At 32.3% G+C, this 20,661-nt stretch overlaps 2 protein-coding genes across 2 annotated transcripts; both read right to left on the reverse strand.

Annotated features, from left to right (window-relative positions):
• Positions 1-6,229: 6,229 nt before the first annotated feature.
• LOC125832869 (splicing factor U2af small subunit A-like) lies at positions 6,230-8,430 on the reverse strand. The gene is made up of 4 exons (XM_049512055.1): positions 8,388-8,430; positions 7,026-7,179; positions 6,690-6,717; positions 6,230-6,604 (listed from the first exon to the last, which is right to left on the reverse strand). Exons 1-4 carry the CDS (start codon positions 8,428-8,430, stop codon positions 6,230-6,232), a joined length of 600 nt encoding a protein of 199 aa, XP_049368012.1.
• A 6,210-nt stretch (positions 8,431-14,640) lies between these two features.
• Positions 14,641-15,759, reverse strand: LOC125832870 (zinc-finger homeodomain protein 10-like). The gene has a single exon (XM_049512056.1). The coding sequence runs from the start codon at positions 15,757-15,759 to the stop codon at positions 14,824-14,826; it is 936 nt and encodes a 311-aa protein (XP_049368013.1). The 3' UTR covers positions 14,641-14,823.
• Positions 15,760-20,661: the final 4,902 nt, after the last annotated feature.

Consider the following 20,661-nt stretch of genomic DNA (forward strand, 5'->3'; position numbering starts at 1 on the left):
ATCCTTCATTTGCTGCCGAGCCTCGAAATGTTCGACTTGGACTTGCTAGTGATGGATTTCAGCCATTTCGAAATTCAAAAACCTCACATAGCATTTGGCCTGTGGTACTTATTCTTATAATTTACCACCTTGGTTGTGCATGAAACAAGAAAATTTTATTTTGTCAATGATTATTCTTGGTCCAAATGGCCCAGGAGATGCAATTGATACATATCTTCAGCCTTTAATAGAGGAATTGAAGGAATTGTGGGAAGTTGGCATTGAGACATATGATGCATCAACTAGAAAGAATTTTAAGTTGCACGCTTCTTTGTTGTGGACCATTAATGACTTTCCAGCATATGGAAATTTATCTGGATAGAGTACAAAAGGAAAATTGGCATGTCCATGTTGCAATAAAGACACTTCATCAACTCGACTAGCTAATGGTAAGAAGCAGTGTTATATGGGTCATCGATGTTACCTTCCTCATAATCACAAATGGAGGAATGAGAAGAAGTCATTTGATGGTACAAATGAGAGAAGACCCCTGCCACAAATGCGTTCTGGTATTGAGATACTTAATCAAGTGCAGGATCTTGAAGGGATACAATTATCAAAGGATCCAAAGAACAGGAAGAAGATATCACATGAAAATCGAAAGGATAATTGGAACAAAAAAAGTATCTTTTTTGAACTTCCATATTGGAAGAGTCTGTTGTTGCGACATAATTTGGATGTTATGCATATTGAAAAAAATATATGTGATAATATTATGGGGACAATCATGAATGTCAAAGGAAAGACCAAGGACACAATTAAAACTCGGTTAGATTTGCAAGAAATGGACATTAGGCCAGAATTGTACCCTATCCAAAATGGGGAGAAAATTGAAATTCCAACTGCATGCTACACATTGTCTCCCGAAAAGAAGCACAAGTTATGCCTTTTCCTAAAGAATCTAAAGGTTCCTAATGGATTTTCATCTAATATTTCTCAATGTGTGAACCTGAAAGATCACAAGATATCTGGGTTGAAAAGTCATGATTGTCATGTTCTTCTTCAACATCTACTCTCTCTTGCACTTCGTGGTATGTTGTCCAAAGAAGTGTGTGAACCTCTTATTGAGTTATTTTATTTTTTAGTGTTCTTGGATCAAAGGAGTTAAGAATTGATAACTTGGAACATATTGAAGCTCAAATTCCCATTACACTTTGCAAGTTAGAAAAGGTCTTCCCTCCTTCATTTTTTGATGTCATGGTTCACTTACCTATTCATTTAGCTACTGAAGCTAAGATTGCTGGACCGATTCATTATCGATGGATGTATCCTGTGGAACGATGGTTATATTTTCTAAAATATTTCATTGGTAATAGGGCATGTCCTGAAGGTTGTATTGCAGAGGGCTACATTGCAAATGAATGTATGACCTTATGCTCAAGGTATCTATGTAGAATTGACACAAAATTTAATCGGCCCGAAAGAAATTATGATGGGGGTTTAAAGCAATCTAATGGAGGTTTATCACTATTTTGTCAACCTGGAAAAACTCTGGGAGCTAAAACTCCATTTGAGCTTGAAGCAGATGAATTAGAGCAAGCACACATATACATACCGAAGAATTGTGATGAAGTCTTACCATATCTCGAGTATGGAGAGTTCTTTCATATCTTCTCATTATTATTTCCATACGATTATTTCTTTTTATATGATATTTATGGTTCACTTCAATTTTGTAGAGAGTTTGCACAAACTCATGAGAATGACATGATTTCTTTTATTCTTACATTGTCGTAAATGTCTTCTTATTATTTATTTATTTTTGGCTCTTTTTTGCAGGTTCAAGATGAAACCATTGAAAACTGAAAATGAGGGTGACTCATCTATGAAGAGTACTATCAGATATACATTTGTTGCGCCTGGTGCTATTGGAAAGGGCCGAGGACGAGGGCTTAAATCTTTGGTTGAGAGAAGAAATTTGCCAACTAAGAGTTATGTTTCTCAATCTAGTGATCTGGTTTATCACTACATCCAAGAAATTGAAACAAGTAAGAGTTTTGTTTCTCAATCCAGTGATCTGGTTTTTTTTTTTTTTAATATAATGCTTTGTTTTTTTCTGTCCTGAAAATTTAATCTTCTCTTTGACCCGCTGTTATTTCTTACATCTTCTCGCTCTCAAAAAGAATATTCTAACGTATTGATAATATGATTTGTTTTTTCCATGTTGTGTAGGGAAGGGCCGAGGACAAGGACTTACAAACTCTACTTTGTTTACTAGTCAAGGAACGACAACGATACCTAAGAACTCCATTGATCTTGAGAAAGAGAACAAACAAACTAACCCCTTAGCTCATGCATCGACTAATCTAGGTAGGAAAAACACCCAAGAGGTGTAGACAAGTAAGATTTTTGAGAATCTGCAATGTTTTCAAATAAAAGTTCAAGTTTGTCTATAAGTCGTTTGAACTATTTTCAGTTCCTTACTTTCTAGATGTAGCACATAGTAGCTCACCAAAGAGCAACCACCATTTCCGTCTTAAACTTCTTATAGTTAAATAAGAGGATGAAACATGCTTGGTATGCTGAAACATGTATTCATATTTTTACACCTCCAGCTTATGTGCACAATAAAATTAGTAGTAACACTATCTTACTTTTATAACTCTCAAAGATTATTTCCTATTTCATGGCTGAATCCATTTTTTCCCTCTTCTTTGTATTACTTTTTCAATTTCTCTATTACACTATGTTTTTTTTCTGTTTAACAATCTAATCTTCTCTGCAAGTACTTGTCAAAAAAATTTCAGCTTCTTCCTCTGAAACACTATTCTAAATTATTGGTAAATCTCTTCTTTTTCTCAAATTTGTTATTCAATATTGAAATGACTAGGTGCCACCGTTGTATAAACCTAAGTGCTAAAGTAGGTTGTTACGATATTGTGTTTTGTTGCTTAAAATGAGAAGCGAAATGAATCATACTTTTATCACTTTTCTACCCTCAAGTGAGTCGATAGTGAAAACATAGCCCTTGTTATTTTTTTTGTATAATGCTCTATTTTTTCTGTCTCAAAATCTTATCTTCTCTTTGAGCCGTTGTTATTTCTTACAGTTTCTCACTCTCAAAAAGAATACTCTAAAATATTGATAATATGATTTGTTTTCTCCATGTTGTGTAGGGAAGGGCCGAGGACAAGGACTTACAAACTCTACTTTGTTTACTAGTCAAGGAATGACAACATTACCTAAGAACTCCATTGATCTTGAGAAGAGAACAAGCAAACTAACCCCTCAGCTCATGCATCGACTAATCTAGGTAAGCTATATATATACCCAAGAAGTCTAGACAAGATTTTTGGAAATCTGCTATGTTTTCAAACAAAAGTTCAAGTTTATATGTAATACCTTTGAACTATTTTCAGTTTCGTACTTTCCAGATGTAGCACATCGTAGCTCCCCAAAGAGCAACCATTTTTTCTCTTCTTTGTATTACTTTTTCAATTTCTGTATTACACTATGTTTTTTCTGTTTAACAATCTAATCTTCTCTGCAAGTACTTGTTAATTTTTTTCAGCTTCTTCCTCTCTGAAGCACTAGGCTAAAGTATTGCTAATATGATTTGATTTCTCCAGGTTTGATAGGGAAGGGGCGAGAACAAGGATTTAAAAGCTCTAATTTTTCTACTAGTCAAGGAATGGGAATGAAACATAACAACTACATGACTTCTGAATCTGAGGTGGAAAATATTAACAAGAGTGCTCTTTATGCTAATCAACATATCAAAACTCCTTCTAAAAGCACAAGAGCAAATTTGACCATGTCGTCTAGTCAAGAAATGCAAAGAATGGATTAAATGATTCTTGAGAAAGAGGATATGCAAACTAATATTTCATTGCCTCCATCTATTGATCAAGTTAAGGAACACTCTCAAACAACTTAAAAAGGTACGTTATTTTCAATCCATATCTTATTAATTTCTAAAGTTGAATTTGATTTCTATAGTTTTTATTAAATTATGCATCGTAGGTTCATCTTATCCTACAAAGGTAAGAAGAGTTCGAGGGAGCAACATCTGCAAAGAAGTTGCTTCACTAGAAAATAGAGAAAAGCTTAAAATAACATTTTACAATAATCGAACTGTTGGAACAAATAGCAAATTGTTTTCAAGGCATTTGGGAAAAATTGTTCGTGATCGTAATATATGTCCATTGGGAGTAACCTCGTGGAGTGATATTAAGCAAGAAAAGTTAAGTCACATGTGGGCAGCTGTTGAGGTAACAAATTTAAACTCCATTCAAATATTTCATTAACATAAATGTGGTCCAACAAATGTGTTCTTGTTCTACTGCAACAAGGATCTGTTGTAATGATTCTCTCTTTGTTGACGTTGATTTGTAGAACATGATCCAGAACTACAGATGGTACAATGTTATTAAAAGCGAGCGCTTCGTTGCTTAAAGCGAGAAAAATTTGTATCACTTTTTTTGTAGTGAAGCGAAGCTATGGTAAAAAAGTGAGCTCTTCAGTCCTAGAAGTGAGAAGCAAGACTTCAGTAAGAGCGAGAAAAAGCTCTGTTTTGCAATTTCCCCTATTTTGTGTTTTTCTATTTTGCAATATATTCTTCTTTGGTTTTTTTTTCAGTTTTGCCATTTCTTTCTATGGTTTGTATTGTTTTCTCTGTTATGCTCTGCTTTGTCCTTCTTGATTCTTCTCCCTTGGTAATAACTCAACTCATGTCCCAATTTTTGTAGCACAAATTTGAGGCTGTTGACATGAATGATCATCGTGATCATATCTTGGGATGGATGAATGAGTTATGGAACAAATGGAGAGGATACTTACATGCAAAATATGTGAAGGATAAGCCCATTCAACAATCTCTTAAGAATATCCCAAGGGAAGTAGACAAAAAAGAATGGGAATGGTTAGTAAAAGAACATTTTACTTCTGAAAGTTTTCAGGTATGTATACTGCTTAAGTTTATTACTAGGAAACACCCTTGAAGCTTGTTCAGGCATGAGATGCCTTATGTTTTAACAATTTTGTTATAATTATTCTAATTAAGTTTAACGTTTTACAAATATAGGAAAGAAGCATCAGGAATGCAAAAAACCGATCTAAGTTGAAGATGCTCCATCATATTGGTAGCAAACCTATTCGAGAGATTATTTATCAAAAGGTATTGTTAAAAAACTATTTTCCCTGATGGAGTATTTACGAGGTTTGTGTTATTTGACGTGTTTGAATTTGATGTAAAGGGTGGGAAAGATGGCAATCCACCAGATTTGGCGACTATTTTCTTTGAGACTCGTAAGAAAGATAACAAGCTTGTTGAACCTGAAGCAATTGAAAAACATGTACGTTTGGTAAATTGAATAAGTTAATAGCCAAAAATTGTTGTGTTTTGATAGAAAATGTCCTTTTATATATTTTGTAGGCTCAACTTGAGGAAATAGTTCAAGAAGATCCATTCCTATCTAGTATAGAGATTGTTGAAAAATGTTGTGGACCACAAACTCGTAGCCATGTATTTGGATTTGGGGGTGGAGTAAAGGCGAAAGATTTGAAAGGTGGGACTTCTTCAAAGGCTGAAATATTGTCCGCGCTACGTTCAACTTAAGATGATAACAAATTCTTGAATGAAGAAAACAAATCCTTGAATGAGGAAAACAAATCCTTGAATGAGGAAAACAAATCCTTGAATGATCGGTTGTCTACCTTAGAAAGATGCAATGAAAGAAATATTGAAAATGAAAGAACTCTTTGCTGCTCAACAATCAGATGTCCCACCTACAATATCACCTCTTCCAACTGAATGATTATTGTTTTTCTACTGACTAAGTAAGTAACAATATACCCGACTTTATTTTATTATATGAAGAATTTTAATTCTTGAGATGATAGATCTGCCTCAATAGTCTCTGCGATGTCCTCATCCTTTGCTATCTCTTGGTTAAATGTTCTTTTTCTAGACTGTACAACCAATTTGCCCATCCCTCTAGTTTACATTGCCATTCTTATCGGACTAGCTTCTTCTTCATTGGTCTCTGTAGTGGTGGCTGTAGATATTTACCATCAGATAGGTTATGTAGATAATTACCATCAGATTAAGACATTCATCAGTATGACTCTGACTTTGGCTCCACAACCAGCACGATATTTTCATGTATTATCCATATGCACTTCATTGTCATTGCTAGTTATAATACTCATCTTTGTTTGGAGCAAATTCATTTTCATTGCTTTCATTTTTTTAATTAATGTCTGCATTATCCATGTTATCAAGTTCTTCCTGTTCATTTTCCCGATTCCATTGCTCTATTCTTGCACGGCTCTCTTCACTGTCATCCCTAACTGGAATTCGGTCTCTCCTGCCACCGGGACTCCTATTTCTACCCCTCCTGTGGTCAGGGATTGTACTTCTGTTCATCCTGCTACGAATCTCATAATAATGATCCCTTTCATCATACTTTCTACTATGACTCTTGTGAGAGCAGTCTTTATAGCTGCGATGCCTCAAAGGGCTTTGGCTCATGCTTCTGCTATGCCTTCTCCTAAACCTTCCAAAGAACTTATGTCGCAATTCCCTGCTGATCTTTTTAAGGTGCATAAAGTTGGAATATCCACGCTAAAATTCCTTGTGGTTTCTTATCAACAACCACTATAGCCGAGCTTGTTTGAGATTCAAACATCTTTTTTGCTGCGTCTAAAACAGTATCGTTTGGCTCAACTGTTACAGTTCTGGAAACACCATAAAAAATTGTTGGTGACTTGCAGAAAATCTATTTTCTGTTATATTCTTTAGGAGATTAAAAGTGAAGATATTACCTACTTTGGATTTTCAGAAATGATTGTAGAGAAAAAAGGTTAACAAATGTCACTTGCAATGACCATCAATGAGTCACATGAACTGGGAAAAGTCATCAGTAACACTAGACAAAATGTTCGAATGCCAACCAGAAACAAATGCTCTGCGGCCAGCTTTTTTCAACTCCCTCAACGGCGCGCAACTACAAATGCCTTTCCTTTCTCTGCTGCCCTTTCAAGGCGAATCAGGTCTTTGATACATATTTAAGAGGACAATAGTAGGACTAATAGTGGGTTTCATGTGGAGCCTCGAACATCGATCGCCATGATATATATTTGTGAATGTTTCGTCAGTTAGTTCCAGATGATATTTATTCCACACAAGAGATTTCTGCCCTATTTTTTGTTCATTGCAGATGTTATATATTTAGTTGTAAATCTTTAAAATAGATATTAGATTCTCAGTTAAAGCATCTCAAAGTTTTTCTAATGGATTTTTTTCTTATTTTCTTGCAGCTTTTGTTGATGTTTCTAGATAACACTCGATGAAGATTGGAATTTTTATTTCTTTGCCTAGTTTTAGTTCATTGTTATGTGCAAGATACAAGTTTAGAAGAAGATGAATGAGATCAATATTAGTTTGCTACAAATTTAATGCAAAACTTGATGTTAGTCTAACTTGAAAGTTAGCTATGTTTTTTTGTTAAACAAATATTGAAACCAATGATCATGGATGTCAACTAGTTTATTGTAATGAATTGCTTTCTTTACATATGTCGTATTGTCTCTGTCTCTTCTCTATATATATCATCTTTTTGTAGAGAAATTTTTAGTAGCCATTAGATTTGTTGATGAAATGTATTAGTGCTCAATCTAGGACAATAATTATTTCTGGTCTCTAAAGGCCAATCTTTGTCCACGCTTGCTGCTTGTTTCTAATGCTATTCTAGGACGGGGTTGTTGATAGTCGCCAAAGGTATTCTAGGACGAGGTTGGTGAGTCGCTATATGTATTTCTATGACCAGATAGTTCTCGTCTTTAAAGCAATTCTAAGGACAGGTCTTTAATGGTCGCTAGGGATTACTAGGACCAGATCTATATCGTCTCTAAATATTATTACGACTAGTTTTTGGTGGTCGTTATAGTTTTTTACCGACCTGAAAAACTTATTTCCCAAGATATTTTTGGTCTATTTGAGACCAGAATTAACGTCCCTAAAGGTATTTCGTGACCAGATAAGATCCCCGTCCCAAAAACATTTAACGACTGGTTTCTTTGTCCCGTCCTTGTTGAGCGATAGCGAAGGAAGCTTTTAGGACGGGTGGCGATCAAATTTTTCAGGTCTCAAATGCTCGTTTGGGACTAGATTTCGACTTTCAGGGACCAGATTTCCCTTACTTAGAGACTGTTTTTCTTGTTGTGTTAGTTAGAAATTTGTTAACATTGTTGAAATAGTTAGTTATAATTAGTTGGTTATTTTCATGTTTTATCCACGCATATATATATATATATATATACATAACTGCTCTATTCATTATTCATTCAATGAGAAAAAAATAATACACACTCTTCACATGATCCTCCATTCTAGAAGGATCCATTACGTTTTCTATTCTTCTTTCTTCTCTCACTGAGCTTAGCCTCCATTAATGGAGGGAGTTCACTTGTTTCAACACCTGATTAAAAAAAAAAAAGTATTCTAAAAATAGAGAAAGGTTAGGGGGTAAGCTCTTGCTTGCTGTAACTTACACTTTCAACAACTTCTTTAACAATTCACGTCTCCCAGTTCTTTTAAAGTAAATGTTTTGATACTTGCCTAGTAAGTTATTAATATGATATAATTGAGATATTCTTTATAATCAAAAGTAATAATTTTTTAATATATATATATATATATATATATATTGTGTGTGTGAAAATTTCATATATGAAATTTATTAGACTAATATTTTCAAGTTATAGCAGTAGAATAAAACTTTCAAGTTGTAACAATAAAAAATTTCAAGTTGTAACATTTTATTAAATAAATAAAGATTTTTTAATTAATTGTAAAAATCTGTTTTGAAAAAAATAAAAAGGATAAAAAATCAATTTTGAAAAAAATTAAAAAGATAAAAAAGGAAATAAATCGATTTTGAAAAACAAAGAAGATAAAAATGGAAATAGGTGTATTAATAAAATTTGAATTGATTGATGATAATTATTAATTAGCATAAATTTAGGAGATTCAAACTAATTAGGAATATCTAGTTTCCTTAATTCACTCTAATCTGTTAAAATTAATTAAAAAGTCTGATATTATCCATTTTCTTCTACGTTACTCTCTCTTCATTTTTTTCCAAAATTGTTGTCATTGAAGAGTAAATCAAGTTTTTTTTTGTTTGAAAAATCTTGATTTTGTTGTGATGGACGACTGCTTATCTCTATTAATTAAACATGGTGGTAGATGAAATCCTTCAGGTTGAATAAATGTTGGTATGAATAATTGGATGTCAACTATATACAGTTTGGATACCAATTATATGGTGTTCATTTTGATCTCCAATTAAATATCAAAACTAAATTGTTTATGTATCCAATTGTTATGTAGTTTGTATATAACTGATATCCAGAAATTTATATCCAATTGATATGCAATTTGTATATAACTAGTATCCTGAAATTATGAGAGTTAATCTGTAATTCATATGTAGTTGATAACTGACTTGAAGAAAACAATGCATATTATATATCATTCAATACTTAAAATTGTATAAAAAAACAAATATATATCGTTCAAAAGTTAAAAGAGATGAAATACTAAAGAGTCTAAGCTGCAATCAACTATCTCAAATTTGATCTTTGTAGTCTTGGTGTAGGATAATTGCTGGTATCTGGAGCATGTTCTTTTGCTATGGGGGATCCATCAAATTTGCTAGCAACAGTCCCAATTACTTCACTCTCACTGATCGCGCCATCATCGTTCTTTGTTTTTCCGCATTGCCATCAACCTAGTTGGAGAAATTGAAAAAGAAACCTTCTTATTATAAAAAATAGGTATTATAAGAAAATACCAATTTCATACCAACATTAGTCATAATTTATACAAAAACAAATGGGTGATTTAACAAACTACAATCAATTCACATAATTGGACCACTGATATCATACATTTTTTGATAAAAATAATACACAACTTAAGTCAGCTTTCATGCCAATTATAAATCAATTTCATACCAATGTTAAAACACATTTCATACCATATTTATAAATCGTATATTAAGTTAGCTTTCATCCTAATATTATTCATGTTTCATGCCAGATTAGTAGACATAATGAGAATAATTTGAAAAAAAATTAGATTTCCTCTAAACTGTGTACCAACTTCATACCAGATTTAAACAAGTTTCACACCAAATATAAGTAATACATCATATCATTTTTATACCAAATTTTATACCAATTCATTCCAAAATTAGACAAAATTCATACCATATTCATAAATCGTATATTAAGTCAGCTTTCATACCAATAATATGCATAATATAACAATTTTAACAAAAAAAATCTACTAAATTAATTTAACCATATCCCATGTAGTAAAAAACTCAATTAACTTTTGGAGGACTAATACAAGAAACAAATCATGTAAATCTTTTCCTTTTGAAAAATGTACAAACAAAATCATGTAAATCATATATAAACAAGAATTTGTACAAACACCATACATCACATGCATATATATATATATATATATATATATATATATATATATATATGTTATAAAATACAAATTGAAAGATCAAGATCATACCTTTTTGGTCTAATCCAGATCAGTTACACCTGTGATCACAAACGACATATAATTCCTTTCTGTCAACTATTAACTCCTCATAAAAAAATGTTCCTTTTTTTAAAAATAAAAAATAAAAAATTAGATTTGAATAAAACTGATAAAATCCATCAGCCTCTCCCTTTTAACATCCTTTTCCAACTTCATATCTTTAACAATTTTGGGGCAAAAATAGATAAACCCTAAACCCTTTCACCTTCACCTTCACAAATTAAATTTCTGATAAAATCGTCAGTCCTAAGAAAACCCTAGAAATTCTACAACCAAATTAGAAAAACAGAACCTTTTCACATGAAAAGCCTCAAAGCACTCAACTCCAAAACAAGTCTTCCTGTAAACACAACAAAAACACAAAAAACCCTTTAAACCCCATTGAAAGTGTATGTCTCACAAGTTGAGATCTGCCCTTTTGTTTTGATTGTATGGAGAATATATTTTTCCTAATCAGTTTTTAGATGTTGAAAAATTGGCTTCAATGGAGTACGGCTGAAAGAGATGAAAGATGAATTTTTGTTTTTTTTAACGTGGAATTGTCGTGGGGTGAGGGATTTAGGTGGGGTGTGGAGGTGTGCCTTGTAACTGTAAAAAAGGAACAGTAATCAATATAAATCCCTATAATTGTGTAAGAGATAATTATGGAGTATTCTTTATTTAAATAATTTAATAATAATATAAAATTATAAAAAATTACTTATTTAATAAAGTAAAATTTAATTAATTTATAAATAATTAATGATATGTTATAACCCGTAATTAAACTGTTATAAGTAAGAATTTTTTAAAAGTAGATTTAAAACCTGTAATATTGACTCTTAAATGTGTATATGAGGTGATTTTTCATATATATATATATATATATATATATATATATATATAAATTGAAATCGAAAAAATCATAATTATAAATTTATTATATATTAGTATAAAGTATCGATTATATCAAATTAATTTAATATGATAATAATTTAATAATTCTTAAAACTACAATTATCGAGTCAAAATATTCAATATGTTCATCCCTGCTTTCTTTCTTGTAGGGAAAAAAGAAGAAGAAAAGATATATATATATATATATATATATATATTTATCCTAACCATATCAAGAATATGATCCACTTGGCATGGTGGGAAAAAAGTGAAAATAGACCTTCAAAATGGGCGAAAAAGGATTGGCACAATACTTTCTCCGTTCATATTAGTTGATATTTTTTCTTTTTATTAGTATATTAATAAATCTTAAATAAGAAGATAATTTTATTAATTTATTTTTAAAAAAATTATTCGAAAATTTTATAAACAAATGTGAACATTTAAAAAAAGATTTGATTGCAAGAGTAATATAAAAAACTTAATTAATACTTTCTTGAATTAGTAAGATGGACAATTAATATAAGAGGCTAATTATTTCTAAAAAAATGATCAACTAATATAAAACGAAGAGATTAATATTTAAAGAAAGTTAAAATGAACCATTTATTTATAAACATTAGTAAGATTGATTGAGAAAGAATAAAGTAGAGTATTATGTGTAGGTAGTGCATATTGTATCAAAATAGTATGGTAAATAATAGTTGTTCACTATACTATTTTGAGATGTTTAGTCATATTTGTTCATTTTATGAAATTAATAGATAATTTTATATTTAATTTCTAATTTACCATTATCATTAATTATAGTCATTTCTTTATTGTATTTTTAAAGACATCGAATTTATTAGATTTAAAGGATGATATAGTAAAAATACTTTTATATTTATAATTTGTAAAAAAATGTACAAAGTGAATAGTGAATAAGTATTACTTCTTCCATCCTATTTTATGTGAGGTAGTTTGACTCAACACGGAGTTTAAGAAAAAAATGAAGACTTTTAAAACTTGTGGTCTAAAATGAATAATAAAAAATTGTGTGACTATAAATCATTTCATTAAAGATAAAATGAACATTATAAAGTTAAATTGTTACTTTATATAGAAATGTATCATTCTTTTTTAAACTGATTAAGGAAGAAAATAGACCAAACACATATGCAGACCCTTAAACTTGTCCCTAAATTTCATTTTGGCACTCCAACTCAACTTGTTCCATTTTAACCCTTCAACTCCAATTTTTATGTTCCATTTTGGCACTTCTTTCCAAAGAATCAACAAAGTGGGATGTGTGTACTTCACATGCCATTATTGTGTTAAAAAATAATGGATGAACAACATTTTTAAAAAAAATAATATTTTTTTAGAGTTTCTGTACATTATTGTGTGAAAAAATAATCGGTGAAAGTGTGTTGATTTTTTTTAAAAAACAATTAGTTAATTGAAATAACATCACATATATTTTTTTTCATATCTAGTCTACTTAGACTAACTCAAATATCAACTTTCTAATTTTTCATTCAACTAAATACGAGTAAAAAAAACTCATGTTCATTGCTAATTAATAACACTACAAAAAAATGTTGAAACTCGATATACTTCGTTGGGTTGTGATTGATTTTTTTAAGAAAGAAAATCGACGCACTTTCGTCGGTTATTTTTCACGCAAAAATATAGGAAAACTCTTAAAAAGAAATTGTTACTTTTTTTTATAAAAATAATAATGATAATCCGTCAGTTTTAATTTTTTACAATAATTAACAGATGATCGTCGATTTTAAAAATGCAAAATTGCAGTTGAATAACATATATAGAAATAAAGAAATCATAAAATTAGTATTTTGTGTTAAATGGTACATAAAAGAAATAGAGTTGAAGGGTAATCTTTTATAATTTTTTAAAAAATACTTTTTTTTTTTGTCTTTTACTCTCTTAGAGAATGTGTGATGCACACTCTCTGCCATATCACTTAGAAGTGCCAAAATGGAACATAAAAAATGGAGTTGAAGGGTTAAAATGGAACAAGGTTGAATTGGAGTGTCAAAATGAAATTTAGGGACAAGTTTAAGGGTCTGCATATGTGTTTGGCTAAGAAAATAAGTCATATAAATTGAACAATGACAATATTGTCCTTTTTTGATAAGAAGTACCGTCTCTGTCCCTATTTACTTGTCAACTTTTTCTTTTTTAGTTGTCCCTAATTACTTATTTATTTTGACAAAATCAAGAAAAACAATTTTTTTTACTTAATATACCCTTAATTAATTACTTTCAAAAAGATAGAATTTCTTGAAAATCTTAATTTTTAATTCATCAACTTCATAATTAATAGGGGTAAAAATGATAAACTCACTATATTAATCAATAATTATTTTCTTAAAAGGTGCACTAATTTAAAAATGAACAAGTAATTAGGAAAAAAGAAAACATATATGCAAGAGCACCCAATGCATGTTACGCCACTTTATGCTGCTTCATCTCAGACAGAATTAAAGCTTCCTTCTCTTTTACTCTGACCGTCTGACGTATAGCCACAAAAACAAGATATTGAATATTGCCTACATGCAAAATTAAGGTATAATTCTACATTTATGATTTAACAGTTGCAAATCGACGAATTAACGGAATATTACCAATATTGAGTGATTGTTTGGTAACACAATAAAAAATAAATTATAGGATATTATATAAATTTTTCATATGCAAAATTAAGGTATAATTCTACATTTATGATTTAACAGTTGCAAATTGAGCAATTAACGGAATATCACAAATATTGAGTGATTGTTTGGTAACACAATAAAAAATAAATTATAGGATATTATATAAGTTATTTATATGTAAAATTAATATGATATTTGATTGACAATTTAAACACTTATCTAAGTAATATATGTACTCCACAAATATTAAGAAAATTTATATATTATTATATACAAAATAAAAAGTGTAATACGTAACTAACATCTCGGGTAAAATAATGTGTATTCACCCATAACTAATTCAAACATTATTAGTTATATATGCATAACTTTGATCACGACCCCTAAATTGTCAAAATACCATTGACCAAACACCCAATATTAACCAAAACTTGTGAAGTAACCAACCCAAAGAAGAAAAGAGAAAAAAAATGAAAGGAATATAAGAAAGTGAACAAAAGTAATTGCCTAATTAATTAAGAACAATCAGTCCATATAGTTATTCTCATCAAACGAAAGAAAGAGGCGACAAATTGATTCAACCTCAATCAGAGATTTGACAAATTAATTAATACTGCTGCATTTAGAAAAAGATAATACTACTTACCAACCTCTAACATTTTTTTTCGAAGTTCAAGTTCAAGAAGAAGACCCATCAGTAGCAACAACACTAACAATATTGTTGTGATTTACGCCATGGCTGTGAGTCTCTTCTTTGTTATTGTCATTTGTACTACTAATACCAAAATTGATACCATTTATGTCGTTGTTGGAGACAGATTGATCTTTTCTTCCAAAACTGTTCTTGTTATTGTGCATCCATACTTTTAAAACCCCTTTCTCTACACTAATTTCATGGCAGAGTTTGTTGATAATCTCTTCGTCTTGCTTCTGCATTCTCCATCCAACTCTTTCAGAAAATTCAAGCATTTTTTCCTTCTGATTTTGTGTGAATTTCGTTCTGAATCGCTTTCTCCCATTTGGGTTTGACACAGGAGTACTCGAATTGGTATTTATTGGCAGGTGGTTGTTGTTGTTTTCAACGGGTCGACCCGACAAACCGGAACTCAGTGCAAGAAGCATGTGAGGTGCAGATGGGTAGTAAGCGGATGAGATCGGTGGTGGAGATGGGGAATTAGGGCAGCTGTGGTCCCCACTTCCACGATTCGGCAGCGGAGGCGGAGGGTGGTGTCGGTGATGAGATTGGTACTCCAGAGCTGCGGCGGTGTTGGGAGGTGGAAATAGCTCCTCTGGCTCACGGCGGTGAAAATTCCGGTGACAGCCACATGCGGCGCATTTTAGGGAGGTGGGGTTAGTAGCAGTGGCGGTAGGGGATGGCATAAATTCTCCGCAGCCATCTACGGCGTGGGCGCCCATAGTGGCAGCATGATTTTTTAGACATTCTTTGTAAACTACAACGACAGGCAGAGGCAGAGGCAGAGGCAGAGGATGATGATTCTGGCGTTTGAGTATACCATTAGTTATGGAGAAAGGTTTATTGTGTTGGATAATTCGAGCTGTTTCAGCTTCTGGGGTTTTCTTGTAAATAGTACTGTTGTTATTGCTCAACTCCATACTTGACAAACATATACTTTGTTTAAGATTTGATTATTAGATTTAGGCTCATTTTTTGACAAAATAAGAAGCAGAGAAAAAGAAAGAGATGGTTTGTTTGTAATTTGGGTTGAGGATGATGATGGACTGTAGATAAGAAATACTATGGTGGTTTCTTTCTTTGTTAACTTATTAACTTTCTTCTAATCTATGGTTAACCTGCAGCTGCTGCTGACCCCACACCCACTTGCTGGTGAACAAGTTTCTTAACAGCTCTTTAATATCACAAAAATAATAATAATAATAAAATATCTCTATTTTCTTAAACTTCATAATTGTTGTGGTAATTCATTTGTCTCCTTTGCAATTTATCTGAAATTAATTAAGCAAAGAATTGTCTTTTCTTAATGGAAATCCTTCTCCTTTATTACTAATTAATAAGTTGAGAATGTAGGGTGCATTTTGTAATATGAGCCATTTACTTGAATCAATTAATATAATCATTCTACTGAAGTAGACTTATTTGAAGCAAACTCAAGTACTCACATTCTGTTGGTGAAGGAAGACTCGAGAGTCGGCAGGAAACGACATAAGACATAATTGAATGTGTATAATTTTCTTCAAAATCAATGCTTTCAGCAAACATGTCGATGTTATTATCATAACCTGACCCATTGAAAGGTAGTACTTCATTTCAACACTTGATTTTATTACCACATCTTCAATTTACTCATAAACAAATTTAGCAGATCAAACCAACCCACTGAAGTCGCATTATCAATAATCCGCCACTTGTCTAATTACTGTAATAAAACATAAACAATATACTACAAATAATATAGACAAAAAGATAACAAGAGTATAATATTGTGAACATCTTATTCAAAAGTTACTATGCTAAATGTCCAAATTAATAGATATATTCTTATCCACAATAATTCATAGAAGCTAGGGATATGTATACATGAATGTAAGTAGTTCATGTATTAACTAAATGGACAATTCACTCATTCAATGAATTTATAACACTCCCCATTGGGTGTCCATAGATAATGTGTCTCGTTAAAACCTTATTAGAAAAAATCCAATGAAAAAAACCTAGTTATGGAAAAAAAGTACACATATCTCATAATACGCCTTGAATGTTGTCTCATTAAAACCTTACCAGCAAAACTCAATTGGAACAAAATCATGTTAAGAAAAAGTGCACAACAAGTATTTCACTCCCCCGAATGAAAACTTCACTTCATATCTTGAACACAACGCATTCATATTTTACATCTCAACTTTTCAAATATTGATGTTGGCAATGCCTTAATGAATAACTCTGCCAGATTATCACTTGAACATATCTTTTGAACGTCTATCTCACCTTTTATTGAAAATCATGCGTAAATTATTTTTTTTGGTGACATATGCTTTGTCCAATCTCCTTTGATTGTATCCTCTTTTCTGTTGAGCTATACCTGCATCATTATTTCGTACACGATGGCTGGAATATCCCTTTGCAAGAAAAATTACATATTTCTTCATATGATGGGTCATTAATCCCAAGCACACACACTCTTAACTTGCTTAATGGATGAATACTATTTCTGCATGATTTGAAAAAAAATGTCTACTAGTGTTTTATTCATTGAATGTCAAGATATTTTTGGGCCTCCACATGTACACAAATAGCTCATTTCAGATCGAGCTTCATGTGGATCGAATAAATATGGGACTTTCAATTTTGTTGAAACTCGTCTCTTCTTATCAAAGAAAATCACACATCTTCAATGTGTTGAGTCAATATTTTTTATTAACTTTTTGGCATAACTTGAATGATAATTCCCTCACATAACTTTCGTTATATAGATCAAATAATTTTCTAGCATTTGCATAACCAACAATCTGTAAGTGCATCAACTGCACTAATACATGATGTTTTCTAATAATTTTCATGAGATTGAAATTGACCTTTCTTTGCAATTTCACAATCATTGGAGTACTCAATGGAATAACTTTAAGACCTCTTAAATTCTTTAAGGATTTCATATAACCTTCATCATCTAGATAGACATGACAATCATTCATTACACATATTCAAGTATTTCATCTATTGTCAGACTGAAACAAACCTCATAATCCACCACAGGAGAATATATCTCTATTTAATAATGTCAGGACTTTTGTAAAAGTTCTTTATGCCGTGAGGCACAAACCGTACTCTATAACTTGTGATTATAATATCGCACAATAATTTATTTGTACTCCACTGACATTATATTTTGATCTATGGACTGTAAATTTAAAAACATCACTTTTCTAAGTGAAACATAATATATTTGAATTAGGCATTTTATTTGGCCCATCATTTATCTGTGCACACTACATGCCAGATTTAAATTCAAGATCCTCGTCACCATCTATAACATTGAGCGCTACTTCATATCAAAGATACCGTCGACGTTCATTTGGCTTAATTTCAATACGTCATAACTTATCAAGATCAATTCATTTTTCATCATTTTAGGCACCTGAACCTTTGTCAAGATTTTATGAAGCATTATGTCATCGTTTTCCTTTAGATCACTTGCCTCATTATCACGTCTATCTTGATAATTTGCTCCTCTTTGATAAGTGGTAGATATGCATTCACTTGAGGTCTATTTAGCTCAATATTCCGATGAAATGTTGATAATTTGAAGCTATGAAGGTAAATGGACAAGGAAATGATTGATGTTTGAAAGAATGAGAAAAAATGCAAAAAGAAATGCAAACCATACATTGTTGATCGCTCAACAAGAAAGGCGAATCGTCTAATAATCCTGAACTCACCCAAAGTGATAGTGCATAACATTTGTGTCTATCGAATCAGGTCGGTGAGCTTTAACAGATAAGACAATGCGCGGAATGAGAAGAGCGACCTTGATGATCATCACCGAAAGTGAAAATGCAAGGAGAAAAATTGAATGCTTGAACGACGAATAAAGGTGGTACTCGGTGATGCAACAAATGTGAAAGATTGACTCACACGAGTTCGCCGACTGAGGTTCAAATATTTGAAGCCTAAAGCATGAAAAGATGACCTGAAGCACAAAAGGTGATACATTGAACGAGCTCGACAAGCATGACAATGTCGCTGAATGAGATGCACATTGGGTTTTTGGGTAAAATTTTGAGAAACTATAAATAGCCCAAAGGAGAGAGAAAGAATGAGAGTTACAGATCTAACAATTCTAGAGTTGAGAGTTCTGAATTATAGAGAGAGAAAACACTTGAACTTCGTGAATAACACTTTCTAATCTTGCTTCTATCTATTGTTGCTAATGAGAAGCCTACCCCCACTCCTATCACCTGTCTCCCTTGACCCATGCCATGATATATTATATAGGCAGCCTTCTCGGGCGGTGGATGTTAGAGCCACACAGGTTAAGACGGATATGCCTGTGATCATTGATAGGGTTATTGAGAGAGCCTTGGATCCATTGAGAGATAGGGTGAGTAGGTGTGAGAGGCTGGTCTAGGGCCATGGTGTGAGGTTGGACAACCTTACTGCGAGACTTGATCCCCAAGAGAAGGCCAATGGTAGTTCTGATGAACTAGACACCATGAGAGAGAAGCTTGCTACCTTGCAAATGGAGGTGACCCAGTTGTAGTCCACATATATATAAATATATATATATATATATATATATATATATATATATATATTGGGGTGAGGTTCCCCTACCAGATGCACCTACCTCCATGCCACCCTAGATGCCCAGTAGTGATCCCTTTCCCAGTGTGCAACCTAAGATAGTTGCAAGTGTTGACATTTATGTTGTTGATGATGTTGAGAGGGTCGAGGATGATTTAACAGACGAGGAGGAGTTGAGGAGCGAGAAGCATAGTATTGTGCAGACTCTGACTGAGATGCAGAGAACGAATAGGTCATTTTTCAGACTGCCCTGGAGAGATCCCTTTGTGAGACTTCAAAGGTTGGTCCTAGTGGAGCCTCTTCAGAATCCACCATCCCTCCGAGTGTTGAGATGGGCACTAATGCTCCAGATGAGTCTTCACTACTGCCTTCGATAATTCTATTGCCGGGCATTGCTACCCCGAATGATGTTTCCCTTTTGGAGATTCCGAATGAGAGTGCTCCACAGACAAATCCTGTCAAGGGAACCTTTCTATCTCAGCCTCCCGTACTTTTATTATCATTGAATTGAGGGCACTACTTATTTTTTTGGTGGGGTGAGGGTCTTTGAGCCAATATTCCCCCTTTTGATTGTATATTGTTACTTTTAGTTTTGGATGATTGTATTACTTTACTTTTTGTCACGACCCAAATTCATAAGTCATGATGGCACCTATGTTCCCCACCGACAAGTAAGCCAACCCAATAATTTTACCAATTTAACTAAGTATTGATGTAAAAAGGTAAAAAATGAGTAAAATATCTCCAACACTAAGTCCTTCATAAATACGAAATGCGGAAAGCTAAAATACCACCCAAGAATTTGTTTCATAAGTATAAGAGCTTCTAAATATGGTGCAAGTATGAAACTAAAATGACAAATTTAAACATAAGGGATATCTTGTCTCAATACTAAAACAACATAATAAATAAAGATAGAGGGAGGTGTGGGCCACGAAACAACCAAGCAGCTCACCACAACTCCAAGATACTCCAAGCTTGGACTCAAAAAGATCCACGAGATGTGCTCATACTCGGAATCGAATTTGTACCACAAAGAGTACAACAAGTGTAGTATGAGTACAAAACCATGTGTACCCAGTATATCTCAAAGACCGACAACAAAAAATTAGTGACAAAAGTTTATATAAGAAAATCAATCCTTTACTTATACAAGTTTATGTTATACTTACTAGTCAAGTTTCATCAAATAGAGGTAATCAAATATCACGTACTGTCCAACCACCAATAAAACACAT

This window comes from Solanum verrucosum, unplaced genomic scaffold (genome assembly GCF_900185275.1).
Source record: "Solanum verrucosum unplaced genomic scaffold, falcon-dt-bn FXZP01000174.1, whole genome shotgun sequence".
In the NCBI taxonomy this organism is placed as follows: Eukaryota; Viridiplantae; Streptophyta; class Magnoliopsida; order Solanales; family Solanaceae; genus Solanum; species Solanum verrucosum.